Source organism: Equus caballus, chromosome 5 (genome assembly GCF_041296265.1).
Source record: "Equus caballus isolate H_3958 breed thoroughbred chromosome 5, TB-T2T, whole genome shotgun sequence".
NCBI lineage: Eukaryota > Metazoa > Chordata > Mammalia > Perissodactyla > Equidae > Equus > Equus caballus.
Window position 1 is genome coordinate 64,255,145 of NC_091688.1, and position 26,969 is coordinate 64,282,113.

A 26,969-nucleotide genomic window follows, 5' to 3' on the forward strand; every position below is an offset into this window, starting at 1 on the left:
ACAAAGGACAAGTCACTTAACCTCGCTGAGCCTCCAGTTCCTCATCTGTGTAATGGGAACAGTAATGCCTAGTTCATAGGGTTCTTGTGAGGATTATAGAAAATAATAGATGTAAAGCATCCAGAATAGTGCCTGAACTATAGACGGCACATCATTTAATTCCTATCCCTGGAATTAAATATCAAAATGTTTCATAAGGATAGCTCACTGGTTCTCCAAGCAACCTGGGCAGAGCTTTTCAATTACTGAAAAGATCTCCTTCTGAGCTGGAAATTTGTCTGGTCACCAGGATCTCAAAGGTGATCTCAGCCACCACTGACCAAAGCTGCGGTCTGATTCTATCTCCCTAAACCTATAAACTCAGGTTTGGCAGATCTTTAGAAGTTAGCACCAGAGCCAGGAAGATACCCAATGCTTTGCACATTGTGTTGCAATCAAGTTGAGGAAGTTTATTGGCTGATCCGAAATTCCATGGTGGAAATTCAATTGGATTTTGTTTTAAATGGACTGGGCTATTTAACCTTTGTGCATCTTGTCCACTTCTATTTCTCCGTGTTTTTCACCTGTTGCACATGCCTGTCAGTCACTGGTAAGCTTAGGCCAGCAAGAGTGGACTGAGGTGGTCCAACAGTCTGTGGGGACCTGCTCCAGCCCTCACCCTGGCAGCATGGCTCCCTCTTCTCCATCCTCCCTGCCCAGCCTGAGGGGCAGGAGTGGAGGCTGTGGCGTGCTCTTTGTAGCCCCTTCCCCAGCACGGGGAGGGGCCAGGCTGGGAGATGGGGGGTGGGAGGACTTACAAAGTGCAGTTCTCCGTGGACTCCGTAGTGCTGTCTTCAATTTCCATGTTGGTTGAGATGGTGGCAAAGCCATGGGGCAGCTCGTCCCACTCATCAAACCGGATGCCTGTGCCAAGGGAGTAGCGACCCTCGGCGCATGGCTTACAAGACTGCTCCTTCATGTCCAGAAACTCCCCGGCTTTGCAAGAGAAGGCTGGAACACAGAGCAGGGACAAGGGTTGGGTGGTGAGGCTGCTGCTGTCCCAGGAGAAGTGGGTGGGTTGTGGGCATCCCAAGGGGAGGAGCAGAGGATTGAGATCTAGGAGTTTGATCCACTAAGATTTAGACCCGTGGCATGTCATATGATTCCATTTACCTGGAATGTCCAGAACAGGCAAATCCAGAGAGACAGAAAGGAGATTTATGGTGCCAGGGACTTGGGGGAGGGGACATGAGGAGAGATGGCTAATGGATATGAGGCTTCTTTCTGGGGTGATGAAAATGTTCTGAGATTGGATAGTGGTAATGGTTATGCAACTCTGTGAATATTCTAAAAACCACTGAATTTTACACCTTAAAGGGGCGAATTTTATAACACGTAAGTTACATTTCAATAAAGCTATTACTTAAAAGAAAAAAAAGAAAAGATGCAGGCCCATGGAAGCTCTGCCTTGCTGCAGGACTTTGGGCTTGTCCCCAGTGGTCTCGTGTCCTAAGGGAGCAGCCTTGGCCATTAGCAGAGCTCTCCAGAGAAGAGGAGACGGTGGTCTCTGGAGCCGGCTCCTCTGAATGGCACACGGCCCTTCAGCCTTGAATTTCCCCCTTGAGTCTCTGGCCTCTGTCGCCTCCTTTCTGGTTCTCCTGCCGCCATGGTTGTCGGGATTCTCGTGACCTGTTAGCTCCACCCTTGCGACGTCCTCCTAACTAGTTTCCTGTTTCCTATTTTTGCTCATTCTGTGGTCAGCGGTATCCTTCTAAAACACCGATATGTACTATTATTCCTGTTATTTAAAAAATAATCAGGCCCTCCCCCTTGGTTATGGAATGAAGCTCTCAGTCCTGCGTTCAGTCGTCCATATTTCCCCCTGATCTAGCTAACTTTCCAGCCTGATCTCTCACTGCAGGCCTTTCTCCACACCAGCCCCACCTGTCAGCCTCCCTGTGTTCCTTCCACTCTGGACCGCTGTTCTTCCCTGAATGTGTCTGGTGCTCTTCCACCTCCAAACTTTTGCTCAAGGGGTTCTCCCAGCTGTTCCTGATCCCTCAAGCATCGTAACTCCCATTCTTTTTCAACCTCATATTAACACATCATATTGATGTGTTCTTCCCTCTAGGTTCTGAGCTTTTCCAGGGACAGAGGCTCAGTGATTGACACAGACATAGCAGGAGCTCCATAAAGCTTTGTTGAAAAAATGAATGAGTGAATGAATGCTCCTTCCACCAGACTGTAAGCTTCTGAAGGCAGAAACTGTGCCTTATTCATCTTTGTGGTTCACACAGCATGTGCACAGGGTGCTCAATAAAGTTGGTCAAGCTAACTGAAGATGGCTCGTTTGTTCCCGTTAGTCACACCTCAGTTCTGCTCAAATCTTAGCAATATCCAGTTACTAACTTAACAAGTATTTATCTGCATACCTTCTGAACCAGGCACTATGCTAAGCTTATTTTAGATTTTGAATGCCCTCAATCTCCTTTCCAAATCTTCAAGCATTCCTCGATTCTAGTCCTCGATTTTTATTGTTACCCCCTTTTGCATTTCTAAAAATACCAGTGCAGGAGAAATAGCTGCCAAGGCAGGAAAGTTGTGACTACAGAGTCACAGAGGTGGGGACGGGAGCTGCAGGCAAGTCACCGCCTTGCTGATTGCACAGTCAGCCCCATAGTCGGGGAGGGTTCTTGTTCCCTGGCGTGATGCCCAGTACATCTTAAGGGTCTGTCTCTGCAAAGATTCATCTACTCTGGCTTCCTTTTCAAAACGAGAGCAAACAGCAATCTTTCCTAATGACTGATTGTGACTGGTGAGTGCAGATTGGAGGGAAATGCACAGGCAAAAAAGAAACCGTATGCAAACAGAAAAAATATCTAACTGGTGCTCGGCTGGAATTACTTATATTTTATACCCCAATGGGATTTTCATTAAAAAAAAAAAAGAAGAAAATTCAGATACCCAGTTTGCATCCACGAAATAACATTCTTGCACCAAATCTCGAAAGGTTTGGGGATGGGGACTAGCTGGGGGAAGGATCTGATTCCCTAAGGCAGCCGCACGCTCAGGAGGGGCCTAGCTTGGCTGGCAGGAGGCTGGGGGCAGAGCCCGAAGCCAAGCAGGGTGGCCACTTACAGCACTCAGTGCCCTTGACGGGGTCGGGGAGGCTGGTGCATAGGCCCGGGGTGTGCGGCACGGCGACCCTCCACCTGGAACCTGTGCTGTCACACGCGGTGTACTCATAGTGGTACTCAGACTGCAGGGGAGAGAACAGTAGGCAAAACGTGCATTAGTAGCGATCAAACATTAACAGCTCCCCACCTACTTCCTGCCCAGCACAATGGCTACCAGCGCTCATCAACACAGTGACGGGAGGGAACCCCGGCAGGGAGCCAGGGATCATGGTGCCAAAATGATTGTTATGAAGCAGATATGGGAGCTACAATTATTTGGATCATTCCTCTCCACCTGGACACCATTGAGTCCTTAGAAATCCTTGTGTGTGTGTGTGACTCTACTTGCTATTGTGTATAAATAGTGTCCTGATTGATCAGAGAAATGTGTGAAGGTAACCAAAGAACAGGCTAGAAACAGATGGAGTTTTTCTTTATCTCAAACTGTAGAATTTATGAGCAAGGACTGGTCCATGAAAATCTTTACAAAGGATTGTCACAGAAAAAATGTTTCTCTTTCCCTGTGTTCCTCATGCTCCCTTGTGCCCAGAAAGACTATAAATTCTACCTTGCATTTTATTAAAAACATCATATTTAGCCCAGGCAGGTGATGTGTTCTCATCACGTGAGCCTGTTCATGCCTAATTTCTCTGGGCAACAAGAAATTCACAGTTCAACTGCTTTACCTGAACTGAGACTCAACTAGGTAACAACAACAAAACAGCCAAACCCAGCCTTATACAGAGCAATGAGAAGAGTACAAAGCACTACTTGGGAGAAAGAAAGCACAATTGATGTGCCAAACACCCTTAAACATTTCTTACTCTTTTAAATCTTGTAAAAAACAACAGACCAGAGAATGAATGTCATTTGGGCTCTGACAAGTATTTTACAATTGGCGTTTACCTAAAACTATATTCGAGTGCAGAAGTACTTTGTATTATTATGTCCACAAGAAAAATAGGGGCCGGCCCCATAGCCAAGTGGTTAAGTTCGTGCGCTCCGCTTCTGCGGCCCAGGGTTTCGCCGGTTTGAATCCTGGGTACGGACATGGCACCACTCATCAAGCCATGCTGAGGTGGTGTCCCACATGCCACAACTAGAAAGACCCACAACTAAAAATACACAACTATGTACCAGGGGGCTTTGGGGAGAAAAAAAGGAAAAATAAAATCTTAAAAAAAAAAAAGAAAAATAGATTTAGTGTCCTCCTTCAACCCACAGGAAAGCATGATTGCACAACATGTATAAAGGCAAGGAGCGGAGACTAAAAATGAGGCCGTTTTGAAGTTTGCTAATCTAAGAATGCATCGGAATCAAAAGGAGAAAGCTTTCCCTTTCAGGCCAGGTAAATGTGCCGCGTTTCAACTATTCTAAGGTGCATATTTCTTTCACATTTTAGCGTCTGTGACATCAAGATGTGGCTTATAATTGACACAATAAGGATGCGTTGTGTCCTATTTTAACTGATAGAGCTTTTCCTTTCTTTGTGGGACATAAAAAATGGTGTGTCTTAGAAGCAATGGCATCTCAGACTCGTGGAAATATGATAAACATGTTTCTCCATCTGCAGTTTCAGAAATTTAGGATGATGAGAGCAGTTCGAGAGCGCCATTTGTATTTTCCTCTATTAGAAATATTTACCAAATGTACATTGTATGCCCAGCGCTTAGCGGTACTAGGCGTTGTGCCGGGGACGGTTCAGGGCAGCGACACACAGACTCGGCACTTTCATCCAGAGGGAGAAGATGCAGAGGAGAAGGGGAAAATGCAGGGAACTGCGAGCCTAACATTTTTTTTTTTTAAAAGCAAACTATTATACAGTTTTACCTCTTCTTCTTTTTCTTTTGCTGTATGTGTGAGGAAGATGGCCCTGAGCTAACATCTGTTGCCAATCTTTTTTTTTTCCTCCCCAAAGCCCCAGTGCATAGTTATATACCCTAGTTCTCAGTCATTCTAGTTCTTCTATGTGGGATGCCACCACAGCATGGACTGATGAGCGGCGGCGTTAGGTCCGCGCCCAGGATCCGAACCAGCGAACCCCAGGCCGCTGAAGCAAAGTGCACGAACTTAACCACTGGCCCCGGGGCTGGCCCAGTGAGCCTAACTTTTGATGAGAATCTTTGGCTTTGCATTTAGATGCCAGTGTCATCTAGGAAAAAAAGACTATCAGGATGGGAATTCTTTTTGCCCTTGGGCTAACATCCCTCTGGGTCTATTTTTCCTCATAATTCCAGTCTTTTCCTTATCTCAGAGGACTCTGAGGTAAATAGGGTAACTGCACATATATCAATTTCAGGTTTAAAAATGATGCTCTCCAAAGGGTTTTGCTGCAGGAATAAGGGGTGAAATCCACCGTATGTAAATTAAATGGAGAATTAAGTGAACCAGGCAGAAAGGATTTGATGTTCTGCCTGTGAACATAATTATGCCGGTCATTTGCATAGTGCTTCTACAGTTCCCAAACACCATCTCATTTGATCTTCAAATTCCCCATGAGGCAAGCAGAGCAGGGTTGTTTCCTTCATTATGCAGACAAGAGCACACTCTCGGCAGGGGTGAAATGGTTTGTCCAAAGTCACACAGCTGGTAAGTCACTGAGCTCGAGCCCAGGCCTTCCCATGAGGAATCCTCCACCCTCGTACATCCAATCAAACACAGACTCTCACTGGGCCAAATTTAACAGCCGAATCTAAGAATTTTAAAAGACAGTGTTGGTGGTCTGCCAGCAGCCAGGCTCACTCCCGAGGCCTGAGAATTGGTGTTAAAATATCTGACCTGTTCGAGCAGATAATTTCAGCTCACTCGGACTGCATTTGGCCTTTTGGAGACTCTGGGACAAGTCCATTTCTTTTCATCGTCTTTCATTTGGTGTCCCCTGGGGCCCACTCAGGTGGGAAGTTTGCTGGGAAAATGGTGGTTCCAAGCCTTAGGAAATTTCCCTTTCAATATGCGCTAATTTACTTCAAGTCGTTGGGGGACATTGACACTGTCCAAGGCGGCTGGCTCTGCTGCAGCTGTTTCAGATCTGAACCACACCTTGAGATGTCACCATTCAAGACATAAGCTTAGATGAACAGTTAAATCAGAGACATAACAGCAACACTCACAAATTATATTCAGCGTTCTGTGAACAGATCAATTCTCTGATTGTACCTCAATTCACTCAGTGATCCGTCTTTGAAAGTGGATAGTCTGCTTAAAATGCAGGTTCACAAAGAAGACACACAAATATACTCAGTATATATGCCCAGCATATAATTCCTTGCTCTCCCCATGTACAGTGATATGACACAGCCAAATCACAATTTTAAATGAGGCACAGTGGGCAATGGCTGCTGCCTGTCCATCAGGGGAAGAAGGGAAGAAGGGTTTGGAAATGAGAAGTGGGCACCTTAGTTAATCTGCCCTCCCCTCATCCACCCAGCCACATGTATTGCTCCTGGAACATGAGAAAGAAGAGGAAAAAGCACTGAAGTGGGAACCTGCTTTGCGAAATATTGAGCTATCTGTTGGTAACACTGATCTTTCAGCTCCAGAAGGAGTCACTCACACCCACAATGCTTTTAGCCCTTGTCGTTGAGTGGACTGCTGAAATGATAAAATAATTGACAAGTCAGAATGGTACCTGGCTAGAAATGTGTCCTTCCTTCCACTTTTCTCCTCAATTCTTTCAAAATAACAAGTCTTAGTTTTTTAAATGATTATCAAAGTAATAGATTAGAGATTAGTGATTGTCTCTAATTAGGATTAGGTGCTGGAGATGCATTTGGTTGCTGTCCACTGTAGAAGACGTATAAAGTGTAAGCTGATGAGCTGGTGACAAAGGGATGTGGCCTACAACACAGGCGGTTGTTAGCCTCTTTGGTGCGTCCTAAATAAATAGGCAAGCTGGAAGTGATTCTGCCACCCCGTTACCACACGGTACTCAACTTCTCTAAGCCACAGATGCCTTATCTGGAGGATGGGGAAATAGTGATAGTGCCGCATAGGCAGGGCTGCTGTGCACAGTTGTGGAGGCTACCCACAAGGCTGCCTGGCTCAGGATGCAAGTAGAGGTTGCAGTCTAGCTCGAGTTCTGTATACTGGGTGTGTGCTCTATTTTGGGGCTGATGGGCCCAGAAAGGCTGCCTTTTCCCCATGTGCAATAGGTTGGTTGTGAGCATAATCACAGTAGGTTGTTTTCTTTTTTTTAAAGATTGACACCTGAGCTAACATCTGTTGCCAAACTTTTTTTTCTTCTTCTTCTCCCCAAAGCCTCCAGTGCATAGTACATAGTTGTATATTCTAATTGCAGATCCTTCTAGTTGAGCTATGTGGGACACTGCCCCAGCATGGCTTAATGAGCAGTGCTAGGTCCATGCCCAGGATCCAAATGGCGAAATGCTGGGCTGCTGAAGTGGAGCACATGAACCCAACCACTCGGCCACAGGGCCAGCCCCAGCACAGGAGGTTTTTCAATCTTCAAAACAACCTAACAAAGTAGGTACTATTATTTTACCATTTTACAGATGGGAAAACTGAGGCATCGAAAGGTGAAGCCAGTTGCTCAAGGCCGCAGAGCCGGCACATTACCAGGCTAGGACTGACCCGGGCAATCTGAGCCCAGACCCTGTGTTCCAGGCTGCTGGTGTTTGCAGGTGGCCTGTGGAGGCTCCGATCACACTCACAAAGTGTGTCTGGGGCCCAGCACTGGCTCTCAAGCTGCTGAAAACTTTGCGAGGAAAGCCAAGGGTATAAAAGACTTTGCAAACAGGGCCCACGGCGGAAAGAGTTGAGCCCAGCGCCTGGAATGGGGGCGCTGAAAGGCACTTTCAACTCGTTGGAAGACCTCCCCTGTCGTGGACTTCTGTCGTTTTCGCCTGCCCCCTCCTCTCATGACAGAGCCTCTTTGGGAGGACACATCCCCTCCTGAGCATAGTCAGTCTCAGTGGGATTGTCGAATGAGGTGGCCCCCTCCTCTGCCAAGGCATAGACACATGGCCCACACGAGGCCAATCCGATGCTCTCCCTGGGTAAGTCGGAGACAAGATGATGGGGGTGAGGACACTCAGCCATGAGTAGGGACTGAGATGGGTCAGAAGTGAGGGAAGGATGGGCCAGGAAAGCAGGCTAGCTGGAGGTAAGCCCCCTCCTTTCTCAGCTCTACCTAGGGCTGGCTTTGGTGCCCCCACCAATCAAAATCCACAGTAGTAATAAAAATGAAAATTATACCAAGTGAGACAAGCCAGTCCCAAATGGACAACCACTGTATGACTCCTCTCATGTGAGATACCCTGAGTAGTCAAATTCATAGAGACAGAAGGTGGAAGGGTGGTTGCCAAGGACTGGGCCCCTGAGCAGTTTCGGTTTTGCAAGATGAAGAGTTCTGTCAGTGGATGGTGGTGATGGTTCACGACGATGTAAACGTACTTAATGCCACTGACCTTATACTTAAAAATGGCTAAGATGGTATATTTTACGTTATGTGTAGATACCACAATTTTTTTAAACTAGAAAAAACAGTTGTGTCACAGGTCCTGGAGAGCATGCCCAATCTCTGAGTTATGCTATTAAGTTCCCTGGAGAGCAGGAGCCTGATGATCTGACAGTCTAAATTTAAGAAACATACCCCAAATAAATTTTTTTTTAAACTACCATCCAATCGGTTGGCCAAATTCAAGAGACACCAAGAGGGAGGAGTGGAGGAAGGAGTGGAAGGCCACAGACAGAGTGGACCTCGTGACAGCCTCACGGGAGATGCTCTTAGTGGTTCCATGACGTTTACATGTTTGCTATTAACAACCATTTGAAAGCACTGCATTGCAGTTGTGCAAATAAATATTAACTGCTAAATTTTTTCCCCCAAACATTCTGCTCTTTTGGAATTGAAATATTTAAACTCTAGAAATCGTGTTAATTTAGAACATGTCAGGTCTTCTACACCCTAGGAAAATGATGTTCACTTATTCCATGTTCAACAGGTATCTATGGAGAACCTGTTATGTGCTAGGTTCTGGTGAAACAGTGCTGTGTGAGACAGTCACAGCTCTCAAGGAGCTGTGTATGTGGGGGGAGTGTGCTGGCAGGGGTGGGGTGGGGAGGACACAGACTATAAACACATGTACAAACAAGCCAATTTCCCATCTTCCACCATTCTCCACCATTAGTTGTCACTGCACGCTCTTCGTGCATTGCTCCTGCTTTCTCCAGAGAAGGTTCTTGATGTCTGTTATGGACTGTATATTTGTGTGTCCCCAAAATTCGTATGTTGAAGCCCGAACGTGATGTTATTTGGAGGTGGGACCTTTGGGAGATAATTAGATTGTGAAAGCAGAGCCCCATGATGGGATTATTGTCTTTACAAGATGATGAACAGGGGGCCAGCCTGGTGGCACAGTGGTTAAGTTCGCACATTCCACATCTCGGTGGCCCGGGGTTTGCCGGTTCGGATCATGGGTGGACACATGGCACCATCTGGCAAAAAGCCATGCTGTGGTAGGCACCCCACACAGAAAGTAGAGGAAGATGGGCACGGAAGTTAGCTCAGGGCCAGTCTTCCGCAGCCGAAAGAGGAGGATTGGCAGTAGTTAGCTCAGGGCTAATCTTCCTTAAAATAAATAAATAAATAAATAAAAGAAGAGGCACAGAGCTAGCCCGCTCTCTCTCAGCCATGCTCACATACAAGCGAGCAGATGGCTTTCCGCAAACAGGAAGAGTGCTCTCACCAGACACTGGATCTGCTGGCACCTTGAGCTTGGACTTTCCAGTCTCCAGAATTGTCAGAAATAAATGTTTGCCTATTTTAAGCCACTCAGTCTATGGTATTCTGCTATGGCAGCCTGAATGGACTAAGACAATGTCCAAGCACTCTGGCAAAGACACTAACACATCTCCGACTCCAACTTGACACTAACCATTGAACCATACTGTTTCTTTTTCAGCTGATGATGGTGTGAAAGCCAGACCCCGCAAACATTTAGCCTAGCTGCTTAGGAGTCACCTCTGCCACAGCAGAGCCGAGAAGACGGAGATGGCCAGCTAGAACTGTCAGACGGAGAACTGCGGGACCGGGTGGTGGTGAGGTCTGCGGTTCCACCGGCCTTCTTCCTGCCAGGGTGTTTCTCCAGCCCAGCTGGCCAAGGATGCTGGCAAAGGCGGGGCCAGACTGACTGGAGCGTCAAAGGGCTGCTCCCTAAACAGGCCCTCCAGGGGTTAACAAGGTGCCGCTGGGATGCAAAGGCCCTCAGTGGAGTGACCACCCCTCTGGACCGCAGTCTTCTCGTCCAGAACCTGAGAAAGTTGGACTGAGGCAATTTCTCATTTCTAAGATTCCTTCCGGTTCCAGTATGTTATTATTTTACAGCTGGTACCTGCGTGGAAATCTGTTCTTCCTTCCACCTTTTCCCCCCTTCCTTAAAAATGGCACATCTTGGTTTTTAAAATAATAATCAAAGTAATACATGTGGATTGGAGAAAAGATGAAAATACAGCCTATAATTAAAAAGAAAATAGACATCTGCCTTAAGCCCACCACACAGAGATCACTACCTGTAACATTTTATTGTATTTCTTTCCAGGTTCTTTTTCTATCCATGTACACCATTTTTAAAAACACGGTGAAGATCATATGGCTCATAGTCTGTGTTGCGACTTTTTTCCATTTAATTTCAGGTCACAAGTGCTTTCTTATGTCTTCAAGATTGCACCATAGTTTCTGTAACCATTCTTCTATTGTTGGACATTGAGTTTTGTCCAATTTTTCCTTATTTTAAATAGCACTACAATGAAGCTTTCTGTGTATCTCGGATTATTTCCTTTGGATAGATTCCCAGAAGTGGAATTGTTAGGGTAAAGAGTAGGAGTTTCTTTAAGATTTTGATCTGGAAGGTAGACTTCTAAAGAGAAAACAGTCATCTCTAAGCTGTTTTATTTTTACTTTTTATTATAGTAAATTTCAAATGTATATATTTTAAATAATGTTATGAACCCCCATGTCCCTATCACTCAGCTTCAATACTTAATTTCTGCCAGTCTTGCTCATCCACCTCCACCCACTCCCCTTTTACTTCCACCTACTCCTCCCCACTTGAAGTGTTTTTGTTTTTGCTGAGGAAGATTAGCCCTGAGCTAACATCTGTGCCAATCTTCCTCCACTTTATATGTGGGTCACCACCCCAGCATGGCTGAGGAGTGGTGTAGGTCCACGCCCAGGATCTGAACCTGTGAACCCTGGCTGCTGAAGCAAAATGCATCAAATTTAACCACTACACCATGGGGCCGGCTCACTGAAGTTATTTTTTATAGTTAATCTTTTTAAAGGTAAAATTGGTATACGTTGAAATCCACAAATCTTAACTGTACAATTTGGATAAATGTATACACTTGAGGAAAACATGGACAGGGCTAAGAATCACTGCCCAGAGCCTGCTGGGGGAGAAGGGCTACCCCCCTGCCACCGGCACCCCACAGACAGAGCACAGAGCCAAGCAGGTTTCCCAGATCCTGCGCCTTAGAATCAGGAGCCACAACCCCCCAAGGAAGCAGGGGATCAAAACAACCTGGGTTTGTCTTGGCTGGGACAGGGCCTGCATTAAGAAACAGGTTCTTAAGTAAACCCGGATTCTGACTAGAGGGCTTGGGTCTGGAGGGGGCCGCCTCCTGCTCTTCCCCCAACTGCAGGCTCACCCACCTTCCCCTCTCGGTCCCTGAAAGGCAGATCCTTCGGGGACGATGTCAAGACGGGGCAGGGTAGGCCAGGCAGGTGCCCTGAGCTCGGCGCAGCAGGGTTGAGAGTCTTTGTCGACTCAGTTGCAAACGTTCCTTTGCTTGGAGAGCACCTGACCCAGATGGAGCAGACCCCAGTCAACAATTCCCCCTGTCCAGGAGAGACCAGCCTTTTGCTGGGAGGGAGGAATGTGGAAGACCACGGAGAAATGTCAGAACTTGAACATCAGTGCCCCAAGAGAGACTTTCTCTTAGGCCCAGTCCTGGCTGGACGGTTTCCTGGACTCCTGTTCTTTGTTGTTTTTGCTTTGGAGTGCCCTCACGGAGGTTGTGGGCCATGCTCCAGCTGCGGCTCGGGGGCACAACCACCTCGCTTTGTCCCCGTGTGGAGTGGCACAGATCCTTTTCTATTGTTCTCCAGCTGGTCAGACTGGGGAGGGCATCAGGGCCTCTCCCTCTGTCCCTCCTTCCCACCCTCTTGGACTGCCCACTCAGTAGCAGTGTCTCCTGGACCTAGACACACCAGCCCCAGACCTCTGGTGCCTACATTGTCTGACCATCACAACGACCTGGAGGTCACCTTAAAAATTCAGACTCCCGGGCCCTGCCCCCTAGGTTCTAATTCTCCAAATCTTTTTCTCCTTCCTCCCTCTTCCAAACCTCACTCTTCTATGCCTCAAGACTTAAGTATTTATCCCATTTGGAAGCAAATCAGATAAACAAATCTCTCACAAGACAGGGGTTCTTAATCAACAGTCCGTGGATGGCTGCCCCCACAACCAGACGCAGAATTGTAAGTGCTTGCATGTGTGTGTTGTTCTGGGCATCACATCTTCTAAGGAGTCCGTTATCCATCCCCCCCACCTACAGAAAAACATTAAAATCTGTCATAATGCGTTAGTAATTTTAAAATAGCTTAATACTTTATCAAACAAAGGCTGGTCACTTTTTAACAGGGTCCTGAAGTACTTTAAACCAGGGATTTTCAAACTATACTCCAGAGTCTAGGGGTTTAGAAAGCCAGCCCCTTCGAAGGGGAGTGGGGATTCTCCCTTTAACAGAGCAATATTGCTTTTTAAATCTCTTTTTGTTTTTTCGTGTCAGTTAAGATTTTGTTTGAACCCAAAGTTTCACACACAAAAAAGTTTATCACCACAGTCTTCACTTGAAACAGCAAATTGCCAAAGGTGGAACTGCAGGCACTGGGGCAGACTCACAGGCTCCAGGATGCCTTGTTGGCCCTCCTTTAATCACCCCAGGTAGTCAGTTGTTTCCTCCACCTACAAAGCGATGCCCCTGCTCCCCCAGAGGAGGCACCAGACCCAGCAGGCAGCAGGGAAACAAACAGACCCCCAGCCGGCTGGCCCTGCTGGCTGTCCTCAATCTGTGTGCTGTTGCCTAGCAACACGGTGCCGGGAGCACTGAGGCTCCCAGTCTGAAAGAGTATGGAGGAGCCCTGGCCTTACGTTGTCCCTTCTTCAGCGTTTTCTCTTCTACTCTGGGTTTCTAGCTTCCATTTTGATCAAAACAGCAGGGAAAGTGGTTAGTGGCCCCAGCAGGGCCTGCCCTGCTGGTTTGGCCATGGACACATCACACAAAGCAGATTCTGGGTCTCCGCACCCAGCTGGGCCAGTGTGTGCCACCACGTTCTGAGCCAGGCAGGACCCTGACCCTGCTGTCCAGCCCCTCTGTAACTTGAGCTGCCTGTCCATTTTGGGCACAGCCTTGGCCTGTAGGCTCCTGGGAGACACTGACAGGCTAGCTAGGCAGACGGGCCTGGTGTGGTCCATTAGTGAACACATACGAGCACCCTTGTACCGGACTCTGGGCTGGTCTCTTTGTCCCCCACAAAACCCCCCGGTATCATCCCTACTGCAGGGACCTCCCTGTTTACAGCAGTAATCCGTTCCCCTCCGTCCCGCTGACCCTCAAATCCTGAGTGACTTTTTTCCATAGCACTTACCACCTTCAAACACGCTTGATAACTTAGCTACTCATTATGTTTATTGTCCATTTCTGTCCCTGCTCCCACTCCACATCAGAGGCAAGCTCCTTAAGAACAGGGATCTTTGTTTTTGTTCACTGACGGAGCCCAAGTTCCCAGAACAGTGCCTGAAACACAGTAGCTAAGAGATCCAGACACTCGTCTTGTCCTGCCACCCCCCAACCGCATGACCGTGGACTGGTTCTTAAACCTCCCGGTGCCTCGGTGCCCTTGCCCATGAAACAGGGCTGATAACCGGCCCCCGCCCCCCCACAATAACACAATTAAATAGATCCCCCCAAAGCGAGTAACATCAAACTCTCGGGACAATTAGGAGATTATGTTCAGGGGAGCTCTTGTAAATTGTCTAGAAAAAAACAAAAGCAGCAGCCAGCTACTCTATGAGCTCGCCTGGAGAGGGCTTGTGAAGGGGGCACCCAGGCCCTCCTCTCCTCTTTCTGGCAGCAGTGCTGGGAGAAAGGAGCCCAGTGACATTTCTGGCCTAACAGCTATGACGACAGCAGGAGTTAGACCCTCCCGGGTTCGCCCGATGTTTACTGCCCACCCTGACTCACCCTCTTCTCTAATCCCAGTCTTCTCGTACATATGAAACAACATCTGTCCTTTCTCGGCTGTTTCTCCTCCAGCAACTCCCCTAAAGCTAATCTGTCCAGGAGAAGGGCTGGTCGATGACATTTAGACACGCGGTAACTGCTGCCAGTCCATCGGGTGCCCAGGGCTTTGCAGGGTTGCTGGTAAATATCCCTAGGATGGAAGTGGCTTTGTCACCAGGAAATGAAATGTCCCTTCATAAATTCCAATCCGTTTCTGATAAGTGAGAGTTTGGCACTCACACCTGTCTGCAAGGCAGGGCTTTACGAGATAATGTTTCAAAGATGTGCTTTTCTTGGGTTTTAATGAGATCAAAATGTTCCATTAAATGTTTTCACCTGAGCTTTTAATCATACCTGAAAGAAACAGGCCAACTAGGACCTGGCCTGTGCAAAACTCTCCAAGGACACCTAATGTTTGGATGTGTTAGCTGTTTACGATGGAGAACTTGAACTTGGAAGACGGACTTCTAGCCTGAAAGTCAACAGACAGAGCTTCCACAACTCCAGTGGAGCAAATACGTCTGAGCAGCTGCAACACCACCATCTCCCAGAACCCTGTTTCTCAAGCTGAGTGTTAAGAGTCCTCAAACTCTTACCCATTAGCAGCCACTCTCCACCTTCCCCTCTCCCAGCCCCTGGCAACCACGAATCTACTTTTTGTCTCTATGGATTTACCTATTGTGGACATTTCATATAAATGGAATCATACAACACGCAGCCTTTTACGCCTGACTTTTTACTTAGCATAATGTTTTCAAGGTTCATCCATATTGTAGCATGTATGAGTGCTTCATTCCTTTTTATGGCTCAGTAATATTCCATTGTATGGATATACTGCTTTTTATTTATCCGTGCATCAGTTGATGGGCACTTGGGTTGTTTCCACTTTTCAGCTATTATGAATAGTGCTGCTATGAACACTTGTGTACAAGTTTTTGTGTGGACATATGTTTTCAGTTCTCTTGGGAATATACTTGGGAGTGCAATTGCTGGGTCATATGATAACTCTGTATTTAACATTTTGATGAAATGCCAAACAGCCTTTCACAGAGGCTGCACCGTTTCATATTTCCACCAGCACCGTAAAAGTTTTCAACTTCTCCACATCCTCGCCAACACCCTAACGGTTTTACAGCCACGCTGGTGGTTCACTTTATCTCTTAAACATATCTAACACCACTCCCTGACAGGATCCTCTGTTTCCATCAGGACTGCATCCGGCCATGGGCTAGAGCTCACTTACACAAGCTCACAAGAGCTGACTGTGCTCGTCCATTCACAACTCCATGCTCTGTGACACTGACAGCTTGAAATTGACCACGATGGGAGTATTTACACCACGGAAATCAGCAAACACAATCAAGCAGGGTTTCCCTTCACCTCTGAAGAGCAAATTGTTAAACATTTACCAGCACACCATTAACAGTATCCATTGAGTCCTAAATCCACAGCTTTCTTTGATTTGCTCTTTCTTCGGTTTGTAAATCCACGCTTCTACCTAAACATCTTCTAGTTCAATTAAAATCCTAGCCTTTTCTAAAGCTCAGCTCAACTGTCTTACACAAAGCTGTTTCCATAGTTTCAATTGTCCTCATGGACTGATGATTCCAAGTTTATATGTTGAACTCAGCCCTTACTCCTGAGCTCCTGATCCTTATCTTTAACTGCCTACATTCCTCAGGCATTCACATCCAACCTTTAAAGACAGTTGTCAACTGCTCTGCCCTCTGGTGTCCCAAAACTAACTCAATGGTACCATCCTCCACTTTGTGATGGCTATACTGGTCTTCAGTGTTTTTTGAATAATACTTCCTTTTCATTAACTTTATCTGCTAGCAATTTATATTACAATGATAATAAGTAATGTTTATATTTTTACAAATGTATATTTTACTTGATGTGCTATAGAAACTGCATTTGAAGGATTCAAATAATTAGTTTTACTTATTTCTTTAAAATATTTAATAAATTCCAAACACTTTAAAAACCAAAATGCCAATCTTGGCATTGTCCTTTCGCTGTGATATTGAAATTGCTAGATTTAGCACCTCCCCAAGCCAGGAACCATGTCCTTGACACCGCTCTCTCTTAGGCCCCACATATAATCACCGAGACCTAGCTACTGCTCCCTCCCAAATAGCTCCTGATCAGTCCATCTCTCTCCATCCGCACTGCTACGAGTGAAGCCAGAACAGTCCCCTCTTGCCTGGAGGAACCGCCTCACTACTTGCCCAGGCTTTGCTTCCTCCTCTCCTCCAAGCCAGTCTCCAAGCTACAGCCAGAGTGACTCATCTGCACTGCAAAGCAGAACGTGTCACTGCCCCACTGATGCCCGCAGAGTACGCACCGGACTCCCTCTCAGGCTGACAAGGGCCTTCACTCCCTGGCCCCTGCTTACTTCTCCAACCATCTCTCCCTTTATTCTGAACTTATGCCCCAGCCATAACATTTTGAGATGTTGCCTACCTTACGTCAAAGTAATTCAGCTAACAGTATTTACTAAGTATACAGTGAAGGGATACAAACATGAGCAAGGCAGTCCTGGCATAGACAGGGACCACTGTGTACAGCTGTATCAGTTGTGCACTGTGCTCCCAGGAAGTGCTGTTCACATAATGGTATACAAAGTATCATCCTATAAGCTGTACACCATAGGACAAGAATGCTGTAAATGGATATAGAAACATAATATCAGGTAGAAAGTGACGTGAGAAATAACATGCTTTAATAATTTTAAAAAAGTGATTTCTTTAATGTCTTCTAGCTTTCTTTTTACCTCTAGTCCATACCTATAATCTCCTGGATTATAATATTTGGCTTAAAATTCAACTCCCCAATCCCAATTTGAATAATTAAAATTAATTTAAAGGAACCCCTCATAACTTATGCATTATACTTTGATTTTGTAACTAGCACGTTGTCCCACGAGCATTCTCCTGCCTCTGGTTTTGTTCTTGCAGAGAGAAGCCTATGGTCAGGGCTGCCATCACGTCTTCCATGTACCCCCGGTGCCTGCAGGGTGCCCCAACTGCACAAACGAACTCCGGGGGTAAATCTGAAGGCAGCAGGGGCTGCTTCCTGGCAGAAGAACTAGGTGGCGGGGGACAGGGGTGGGAGGAACACTTACTTTTTATTCTGTACCCCCTTATACTTTTGAATTGATTATCACGTAGATGAATTACCTGTTCAAAAAAAAATTTCTTTTCCTCCCCAAAGCCCCAGTACATAGTTGTATATCCTAGTTGTAAGTCCTTCCAGTTCTTCTGTGTGGGACGCCACCAGAGCGTGGCTTGGTGAGCAGTGTATAGGTCCGCACCCAGGATCTGAACTGGTGAACCCTGGGTCTCAAAAGCAGAGTGTGTGAACTTCACCACTACACCACCCAGCTGGCCTCTCACAAATTTTTTTTAATCGAGTATTTTTTCAAAAAGTTAATGCCTTTCTTAGAGAGGTTCTTTTAGGCACGATTCTTGGATCTGGGGGGTGCGCATCAGGTGGGGACAGCCTGCAGCAGCGTTTCATCCCCCTGGGTGGGAGCTGACACTGCCGTCGTGTTCCTCAGATGACTCTGACCCACAGGAAAATGTTCTTTAGAGGGAAATGTAGGAAATCAGGACATCTTAGCCTGCTGGTGGAGGGAGGGTACCTCACTCATTGTCACGCCCCCACTGCCCAGCTTTGAACCCGGTACTACAATAGTCATACAACAAATATTTGTTGACTCAATGAACTCTGTGGGGTAGATAGAATTTCTTCCATTTGAACGATGGAGAAGCTGGTTCAGAGGTGCTCAGGCACACGCCCCAAAGTCACACGGCTGGTGAGCAAGCTGCAGGTTTGGGACTTAAGCCCAAGACCGCCTGTCTTCAAAGCCCTTGTCCTTTCCACTAGACTTAAACCCCTGGTCCTCAAAGTGTGGTCGCAGGAGCAGCAGCCCCAGCAGCTTCTGGGAACTTGTTAGAAACGCAAATTCTTAGGCTTCTTCACCGCCTCACTGAATCAGAACCTCTAGGGTGGGGCTAGCAGTCTGGGTTTTAGCAAGCCCTCCAGGTGATGCTGAGCGCTGTTACAGTTCCGGAGCCCCTGCAGTAAACCGGGAAGCTGGCTGGGAGAATCAAGCATGGGTGGGGCTTTAGGGATCGGCTTGATCTTTTTTTTTTTGAGTCGCCTATGTAGTTGCAGGATTTCAAGAAACCTCGCCTTCTTCTCCAACCATTGTTGCAATTTTTTATGCTGAGCATTACATTATCTCACTATTTTTAAAAAGGAGGGAGGAGAGAGAGTGACTCAAGGTAATTATTTAAATCTGAACTCTTTCTTCAAGTTTCTTTCCTCTGTTGGAAATGACACCTCCTGGGAGAAGTTCTGATGAAAACGCCACCGAGCACATTCAAGTTCAGCTTCAGCTTTTCCTAGGTCAGGAAAAGTCAGGTCTAGGAAAGAGACCCGACAGTCCTCTCTAGGACAAGATTGGCAAGATGCTTTGAAAGCTGCCAAAGGGCTTCGAAGTTGTATGAAGTAATGATAAAGGTGGAACCAACTCAATCCTGCAGAATTTCACCTCCACGATCATGAAAGAAAGACCGAAGCAGCAGGTGCAGCAGCCGACTGAACAGATGTGTTTCTTATCAGTAAACCAACAGGAGAGAGTCATAAAAGCCAGCTGTTCACTGGACAGAGGGCTGGGTCTCAGGAATCCTTTGTAAGAATGACCTGATTCTTTTTTTTAGGAAGATTAGCCCTGAGCCAAATCTGCCGCCAATCCTCCTCTTTTTGTTGAGGAAGACTGGCCCTGAGTTAACATCCACGCCCATCTTCCTCTACTTTCTATGTGGGACACCTGCCACAGCATGGCTTGCCAAGCGGTGCCATGTCCACACCCGGGATCTAAACCAGCGAACCCCAGGCCACCGAAGCAGAACGTGTGCACTTAACCACTGTGCCACTGGGCCAGACCCTGACCTGGTTCTTAAAGGAAGCCACTTTTCTTCCTGAGGGTCTCAGTAACAGAGGAGGGTGGCAGCCAGATGGAGGAGAGAGCCCCAGAATCGTGTGAGGTTTTGAGAAGGCCTGTGCAAGGCCCAAACCAGGGGTCCATCCTTGGGCTCTGCCTGGAGAAGGTTATGAGGCTTTGCAGTGTAAAATCTGAAAAACACCTAAACCTAAAGCAAGAGGAGGGAACAGTGCTTTTGACTCCCCTGCAATGTTCTCCTTTGGGAAACTGTAGTGTTGTCCATTGTGAAAAAGGGAGGTGGGGCTGGGGAAAGGGAGCTAGAGGAAAGAACAGGACCTAAAGCAGGAGGCTCAATTTCAAGCCGTTTGCCCTAAGCTGGCTTTTTCAGATGGCTTCTGCTACAAGGGAGAAAATGGAATGCTGCTTTATGTGCTCCTAAAATTGGTACAGCGTTCCTCTGCTCCCACCCACAGCCAGGCACCTGACAGCGCCTGAGGCTCTGGCAACCACCGCGCACAGCGATTTCAAAACGTTCCCCTGGGCCAGGGGAGCCCATCCCTGGATCCCCATCACTGGGAACAGATTTCACATCAGCACCTTCTCACTTTGCCAAAGCAGAAATGGCCTGGGTCCAAGAATGAAATTTGGTGGAAAAAATTAAGGCAGGATGCCATTCTCCCTAGTTTTCAAGAAGGCCTCAGATGATCCTCCTGTTTTCTAGCAATCACAGGAGGAGACAGGACAAATCTGCCTACTTCTTTATTTTTACACCTGCTGATGAGCAGGCCATCTCGCTTTCCCCTCCCACTCTGAGCAGTGCCAACTTCTATAATGGTTGAGAGATTGTAATTAAACACCATGTCCCCTGCTATTTCAATTTGAGACCATAGGAAATTACTCTGGCTTAAAAAGTAAGACATATTCCATTTCTATTATATATATATATATATATGACAAATAATAGTCTCTGCAGATGCTAGGAGATAATATCTACAGATATCATAGAGTCTCAGTGACTATATTAACTGATCAGTGAATCTCTCTGCAATGTCTTCCTCTGACGTTCTTAATCTTTTCCATTCTCATGCCACAGCTTGCCCATCAGTACATCTTTCTGTTGCATCTGCCTGCTAAGTGATTTTCTCATGTGTTTTCTTCACGGGCTCTGAGTGTTACATATTCTATAATGTTTTCCTTTTTTACCTTGGCCACTGGGAGGCTCAGGGTCAAGTTTCCATTCAATTTGCTTATATAGCATGCATATATTCATTTAATTATTCTTTCTGCATTTATCAATTTTAAGTTGTGTTTTTCCTACCACAATCTTTATTTTATATTTGGATTTTAATGGACTATATCCTGAAAACTGAAGTCCTTTTAGGTGGAAGCACTATTAATTAGTTAATTAAAATAAGACAATTCATGGTTTGATCCTTGCCTTCCTCTCCTACCTCATTTCTAACCACATTCTCCTTTCCTCCTTATCTACTCCTCCCGCTTACACTGGCCTTCTTTCAGTCCTTTGTACTCACCTCAGGGCCCTTTGCATGTGCTGACTCCTACTCCTTCATGGCTTATTATCCCTGGACATCCTTTAGACTTCAGCTGGGTTATCACTGGCCTGACAAGAGTTCTCTTAACTTCCTGCTTAAGTCAAATCCCCTAATATGTGCTCTCATTGCACTATGTACCTTTCCTTTGTATCATCTGTTGCAGTTGTAATTTTATCTCCGTGATGATAATATATATATACATATACATCTTCCGCTAGACTATAACTTCTCTATAAACAATGCCTGATGCATAGCAGGTATGCAATAAAATTTGTTGAATGAATGAGTGAATGAATGAGTTCACACATACATACACACTGGTGTCTATGGTCTGATTTTTTTCTGTTCTCCAAAATGCCTGTCTAAGCATTCGCCACCCTGCCCAAAAAACTTCTCCAGTGTGTTCAGAATCCAGTTCGATCTTCCTCCTTAACACAGTTTACTCTATAAGGGCCTCCAAGACTGGCCTCAATTCACCTTCCCATTCTCTTTTCTCCCCACTCCACTAAAGCCACCTGGGGCAACCTGAAATTCCCCCATACAAGCCCTGCACATTGCCATCTCCTGGCCTGGAATGTCCCTCTCCCACGACCTGCTCAGCATCCACTCTATACCGGGGGGCGGGTCAATCTTCAGATGCTGCCCTGGGCCCTCAGGTGCCACCTACCCCGGAGCCTTCTCTCATTTCTGCAGTTTCCCTTATGTAGTCCAGACCCAAGGCCGTTGTTCATATTCCCCTTCATCTCTTACGTAAGCGCATTATGTTGATGGACGTATTCCCTCTCTCCCATTAAACTGTAAACTCCTGAGGGCAAGCATTGGGCCAATTCGTTCCAAATTCCCGGGTGCAAGCATAGTGCCTGGCACACTATGAATGTTCAAAATGATTATCGTATTAATAAATAATAATAATAACATGGAGATTTAGGAAACTAGTCCAACGGAGAAAGGAATGGATGATTTCACCATATGCTGTGATGTGGTGATTTAAAAATAGGTCCACATATTCTTTGATGTTCCACCTTCAAGAGGAAGATAGAGCTTAATTCTCCTCCCGCTGAGTGTGGGTTGGACTCAGTGACTTGCTTCTAATGAACAGAATATGGCGAAAGGGATGGAGTGTGACTTTTGAGATTAGATCACAAAAGGTGTTGTGGCTTCTTCTGTGCTCTCTCTCTGACTACCTGCTTTGGAGGAAGCTGGCTGCCGCATCATAAGGACACTCCATCAGTCCTAAGGAGAGACCCATGTGTGAGGAACTGACTCCTGCCTTTAGCCACGTGAGGGAGCCATCTTGGAAGATGATCCTCAAGCTTTGGATTCCAAACAAGCTTTTGATGACTGCAACCCTAGCCGACACCTTGACCATAACCTCATAAGAGACTCTGAGCCAGAATCTCCCAGCTGAGCCGCTTCTCAATTCCTGGCCCTCAGAAACTGTGAGATAATAAATGTTTGTTATTTTAAGCCACTAAATTTTAGGATAACTTGTTATAAAGCAATAGATAATAGACAGCAATAGATAATATATGTGCTTATCCATTCATAAAAGATTATAGTTTTTAATTCCTGTTGGACCAAAGGAGACTTCTAATGTTACAAGGTTAATAACTCTACTGTTAAAGTACTGACATGCTGTTCTCCCCACCCGGGAGACCCTGCCACATCCGCAGTTCTTATCTAGACTTTACCACTTCTTCAAAGCCCTACTTGACTCTCACTTTTGTGAAGCTCTCCCTAAGCACTGCAGCCCACACTGAAATAATTTTTCTCTGTTCATTTGCCCTTTGGCACATATTAACCACAATTGCTTCCACTTACTGAGTCCTTACTATGGGTGGACCTTATACTGGGTGGACAGTGTCCTTCCAAAATTCATGTCCACCCAGAGCCTCAGAATGTGTAACCTTATCTAGAAATAAGGTCTTTGCAGTTGTAATTAGTTAAGATGGGGTCATCCTGGATTCGGATGGGCCCTAAATTCAATGACTGGTGTCCTTAGAAGAAGACCATGTGAAGACACAGAGAGGTACAGAGGGAGAAGGCCGCTGGTTCAGATCCTGGGCGCGGACATGGCACCGTTCATCAGGCTATGTTGAGTCGGCGTCCCACATAGCATAACCAGAGGCACTCACAACTAGAATATGCAACTATGTACTGGGGGGCTTTGGGGAGAAGAAGAAGAAGAAAACAAAAAAAGATTGACAACAGATGTTATCGTAGGTGCGAATCTTAAAAAAAAAAAGTATTTGGTGGAGAAAACATGACAAGGGTCCATGATCTCTAGAGGAAATCTATCATTGGTGTTTTCAAACTGTGAGTACTCTGATGACACCCGCTCTCTGGCACCAGGTACCAATATGGACAGTATTTGTCAATATTTCTAAGAGGGATAAAAAACAGAAAGGGTACAGAGTGGAGGAAATAAATGTCAGAAATAATGGGCCATCAAGTGACCAGTTATGTTGCTTAACAAATACAAATGTTTTAAAAAGAATGCTTTTTGCCCCAATGGGTATGAGTTTACTCTAGACACGGTGAGCTTCTTTAATAAGTATTCTTTCCTAAAAAGTATTCTTTCCTAAACATTTGTAATTGCTGAGCAATATAACCTACCTGAGGATAAGCACCCACTCAGCTATTTTAGAGAGCTGGTGAGGATGCCCCGGGTCTGAGTGACCGCTGGGATCCTCCCTAACGCCAGCATTCTATAGGATCACACTTTTACATCTAAGTGACACTCCCCAGAGTGAACCAATCTGTTGATCTCCTTGGTCCTCAGTTTGTGCAAGTATAAAATTAAGATTTTAATAAAGATGGGATGATAACAATGACTTTTTTAAAAAAGAAATCCTTCGATTTTTAGGTTATCTAGAAATTAAAAGCCTATCTCCTCTTGCAGAGAGGCTCCCGAGAATCTGTTTGCAAACTCCCAGGGGTATCACCTTTATCTGCTCACGCTCATTCATGGCCACTCCCTTCCGTTACTCGCCATCTGAGTAAAATGAGAATGTATAAGCAATTGCCTGCATTAAAGATAATCAAGTGCACTGGCCACAATCACACATTCTTTGGAAATCTTACATGGATCTATCCCCATATGGGAGAAACTAGACGGTGAATACAAGAAGCGGGGTTAGTCTTTTAAATAATCCAGGACTAAAAACTCTATATGTTCTTTTAAAAATCTGACCTTTTTTCTCTGGAATTCTTTGTCTTCTTCTAACTTCCTGCTAACCTGTTATTTATTTTGTGTTTGGGTACAGCCCTTACTTCTTTTCTTTTACAGCTGATTTACACTGCTGAATTAATATTTGTAAATGGAGGCCCTACCACTAAGCATTTACAAGTGTTTTACAGGGAGAATAAGTTGACTCATTACTTCAAAGTTTATGGAGCATCTAGTCTGTGTCTAGCACAGGGTTTGACATGCTTGACTTTCCCCAAGTGCTGTCCTGAGCCAGAACCATCCTTAGGAGAATTGGAACAACGTCAGATGAACAGATATAATTGATGCTCCCTTTATATTTTCTCTTGGTGGCTTACTCACTACTCTTTTATTTTCATAGGATTGGGTTTGGGGGGTGAAGTAATCAGTTTCAAGCCAAAAAACAGCGAATTTCGGTTTCCTTTCTAATTCAGTGGCAGCTTTTCTCTATTGTTTTTCATGGGGGAAGGAGAAAGCATACGCCAATTAGCATGCGGGCTTATTACATTCAAGTCCTATACATATGTATATTTTTTGCCTTTCATTTCATATCATCAAGATTCAGATTTAAAAAATCACATTCGAGGCCTTTGAAACTCAATTTATCTATTTTTTCACACTGCATAGTTCTGTGTGTCTTTTTAAAATGCCTTTAATAATGCATGACAAATATATTTTTCCTATATATATTTATATAGTGATAATAATAAGTGATAACCTCCTATTCGGCTTCTCAGACTTAAAGGAATTTGAAAAGTGGAGCGCCTAGGAAGTATGACAAATATATTTTCTTTCAGCAGCTGTCAAGAACTAACTATAATTATCTGTTCCGTGCTTTATCTGGTATGACATAGAAGGAGAGCTTAAGAAGAAATGTGACAAATGGCACAATTTTTATCACTTACCAGAGGGAAAATGCAGATTGAGGAAAAGCTATGAGTTTGACCAAATTATTTTCAGAAAATTTGGCAAAATTAGTCACTGGGCCCGTCTGCCCTGACTTGGAAAAGCTGGCAGCTTGATAAAGCTGACGGGCTCTCCAGCTGGGCCCTCCGGGACTCAGTGATTTCCTGGGTGAGAATAAATTCTGGTGGCAGGCCTCATAGCCAAGCCTCCCGCCTCTCCACGCGACCGCAGATGGAGAGGACTAACGCTATCTTTACAAATGCACGCTGCCAACTTGACACAAATCTGCTGAAATATGGAACACTTCGAATCTGACCCTCAGTCTCTACTTTTGAGAATGTATCCTACCGATGCATCAGTTTCTGTAGGAGGATGTTCGCTGCAGCGCTGCTACCACGCAAAGGACTGGAATCGATCTATTTACCGTTTCTGTTTCAATAAATTATGGTACACACATATAACGAATCACAATTTAGTTAAAAATAAAGGCAGAGTAATGAAAACAGTGAAGTACAGAACAGGACGAATATTCTGATCTGATTGTATAGAAAGTAAAAAAGAATAGACAATATGCCACAACTAGAAGGACCCACAACTAAAAACATACAACTGTGTGCAGGGGGGATTTGGGGAGAAAAAAAAAGAGAATAGCCAGATGTGCTTGTACAGGCCTAAAACATTTCAAGCAGAGCATATTTAAGCAGATGTTGACAGAGGTTAGCCTTTGGGGCCTTGCGGGTGGAGGGGAAACTTTCACTTTCAGCTTGTGGCCCCTGCACTAACTGCATGTCAGCAGGGACAGGCAGAAAGCCGCACGGTGGCTAAGAGCCCAGCTGCCCGAGTTCCTGCTCTTTTACCTGCCCAGTGACCCCAGACAGGCTAATCTCTCTGTGCCTTAGTTTCATCATCTACAAAATGGAGATTCCTTCAGAATAGAATAGAACTTTTTTTTTAAAGATTTTATTTTTCCTTTTTCTCCCCAAATCTCCCCAGTACATAGTTGTATATTTTAGTTGTGGGTCCTTCTAGTTGTGGCATGTGGGACGCTGCCTCAGCGTGGCTTGATGAGTGGTGCTGTGTCCGCTCCCAGGATCCGAACCAGCGAAACCCCGCAAAGCAGAGCACATGAACTTAACCACTCAGCCATGGGGCTGGGCCCCGGAATAGAACTTTTCTGAGTATCTATTATGTGGCAGGCACTGGAACTATAAAAATGAATAAAACATACAAGAATACTGGCCCTCAAATAGTTTATATTCTAGTGAGAAGAGATGGACAATTTAAAAATACATATGTATGTATGTATGTTAAATATATGTCAGATGGTAAAGCGTGCTGTGGGGGAAAATAAAGCAGGAAAGAGGACAAGGATGGTGTGGGGTAGAGGAGTGGGGTATTGATAGTGCCTACCTCATACAGTTATTGGGGACTAAATGAGTTAACATAAGCAGGTCATTTAGAACACTCAATAAATGTGAATTATTATTATGAGCAGATATTACTTTAAAATGTAAAAATAAATGATAAAAAATGTTAAACAAACCCACGCCCCCAGGAACCTTTGATTAAAATTTCACATCTTCCTTTAACAGTTTTTGAAACTCAAAAATGGGGATATACTTTTTCATTTTCCAAGTGTAAAATGATGTGACCCAGACACACTGGCCTTCTCTCCATTTCCTAAGCACCAGACTCTTTTGCCTGCAAGCTGTCCCCTCATCTTCACCTGCCAAAGCCCTCCACATCCTTGGCTGCTCGCCGCTTCAACTCACTCCTCAGAGAGGCCTGCTCTGACCTTCCCCATCTAAATTAGGTCTCCTTGTTATAATTTCACAGCATATCCTTCACTTTTCATTTGTGGCTCTTAACCAAATTTATGAGTCAATTGG

General features: G+C 45.4%; 1 protein-coding gene across 4 annotated transcripts in view; it reads right to left on the reverse strand.

Annotated features, from left to right (window-relative positions):
* Positions 1-26,969, reverse strand: part of ELAPOR1 (endosome-lysosome associated apoptosis and autophagy regulator 1) — a 73,116-nt gene that overhangs the window by 32,975 nt on the left and 13,172 nt on the right. For all 4 annotated transcript variants that reach the window (XM_001493959.6, XM_014740094.3, XM_014740093.3 and 1 more), the window contains exons 2-3: positions 3,118-3,238; positions 798-990 (exon numbers count right to left, since the gene is read on the reverse strand). In XM_001493959.6, coding sequence (XP_001494009.1) covers positions 798-990; positions 3,118-3,238 — 314 coding nt within the window. The remainder of the gene's footprint in view (positions 1-797; positions 991-3,117; positions 3,239-26,969) is intronic.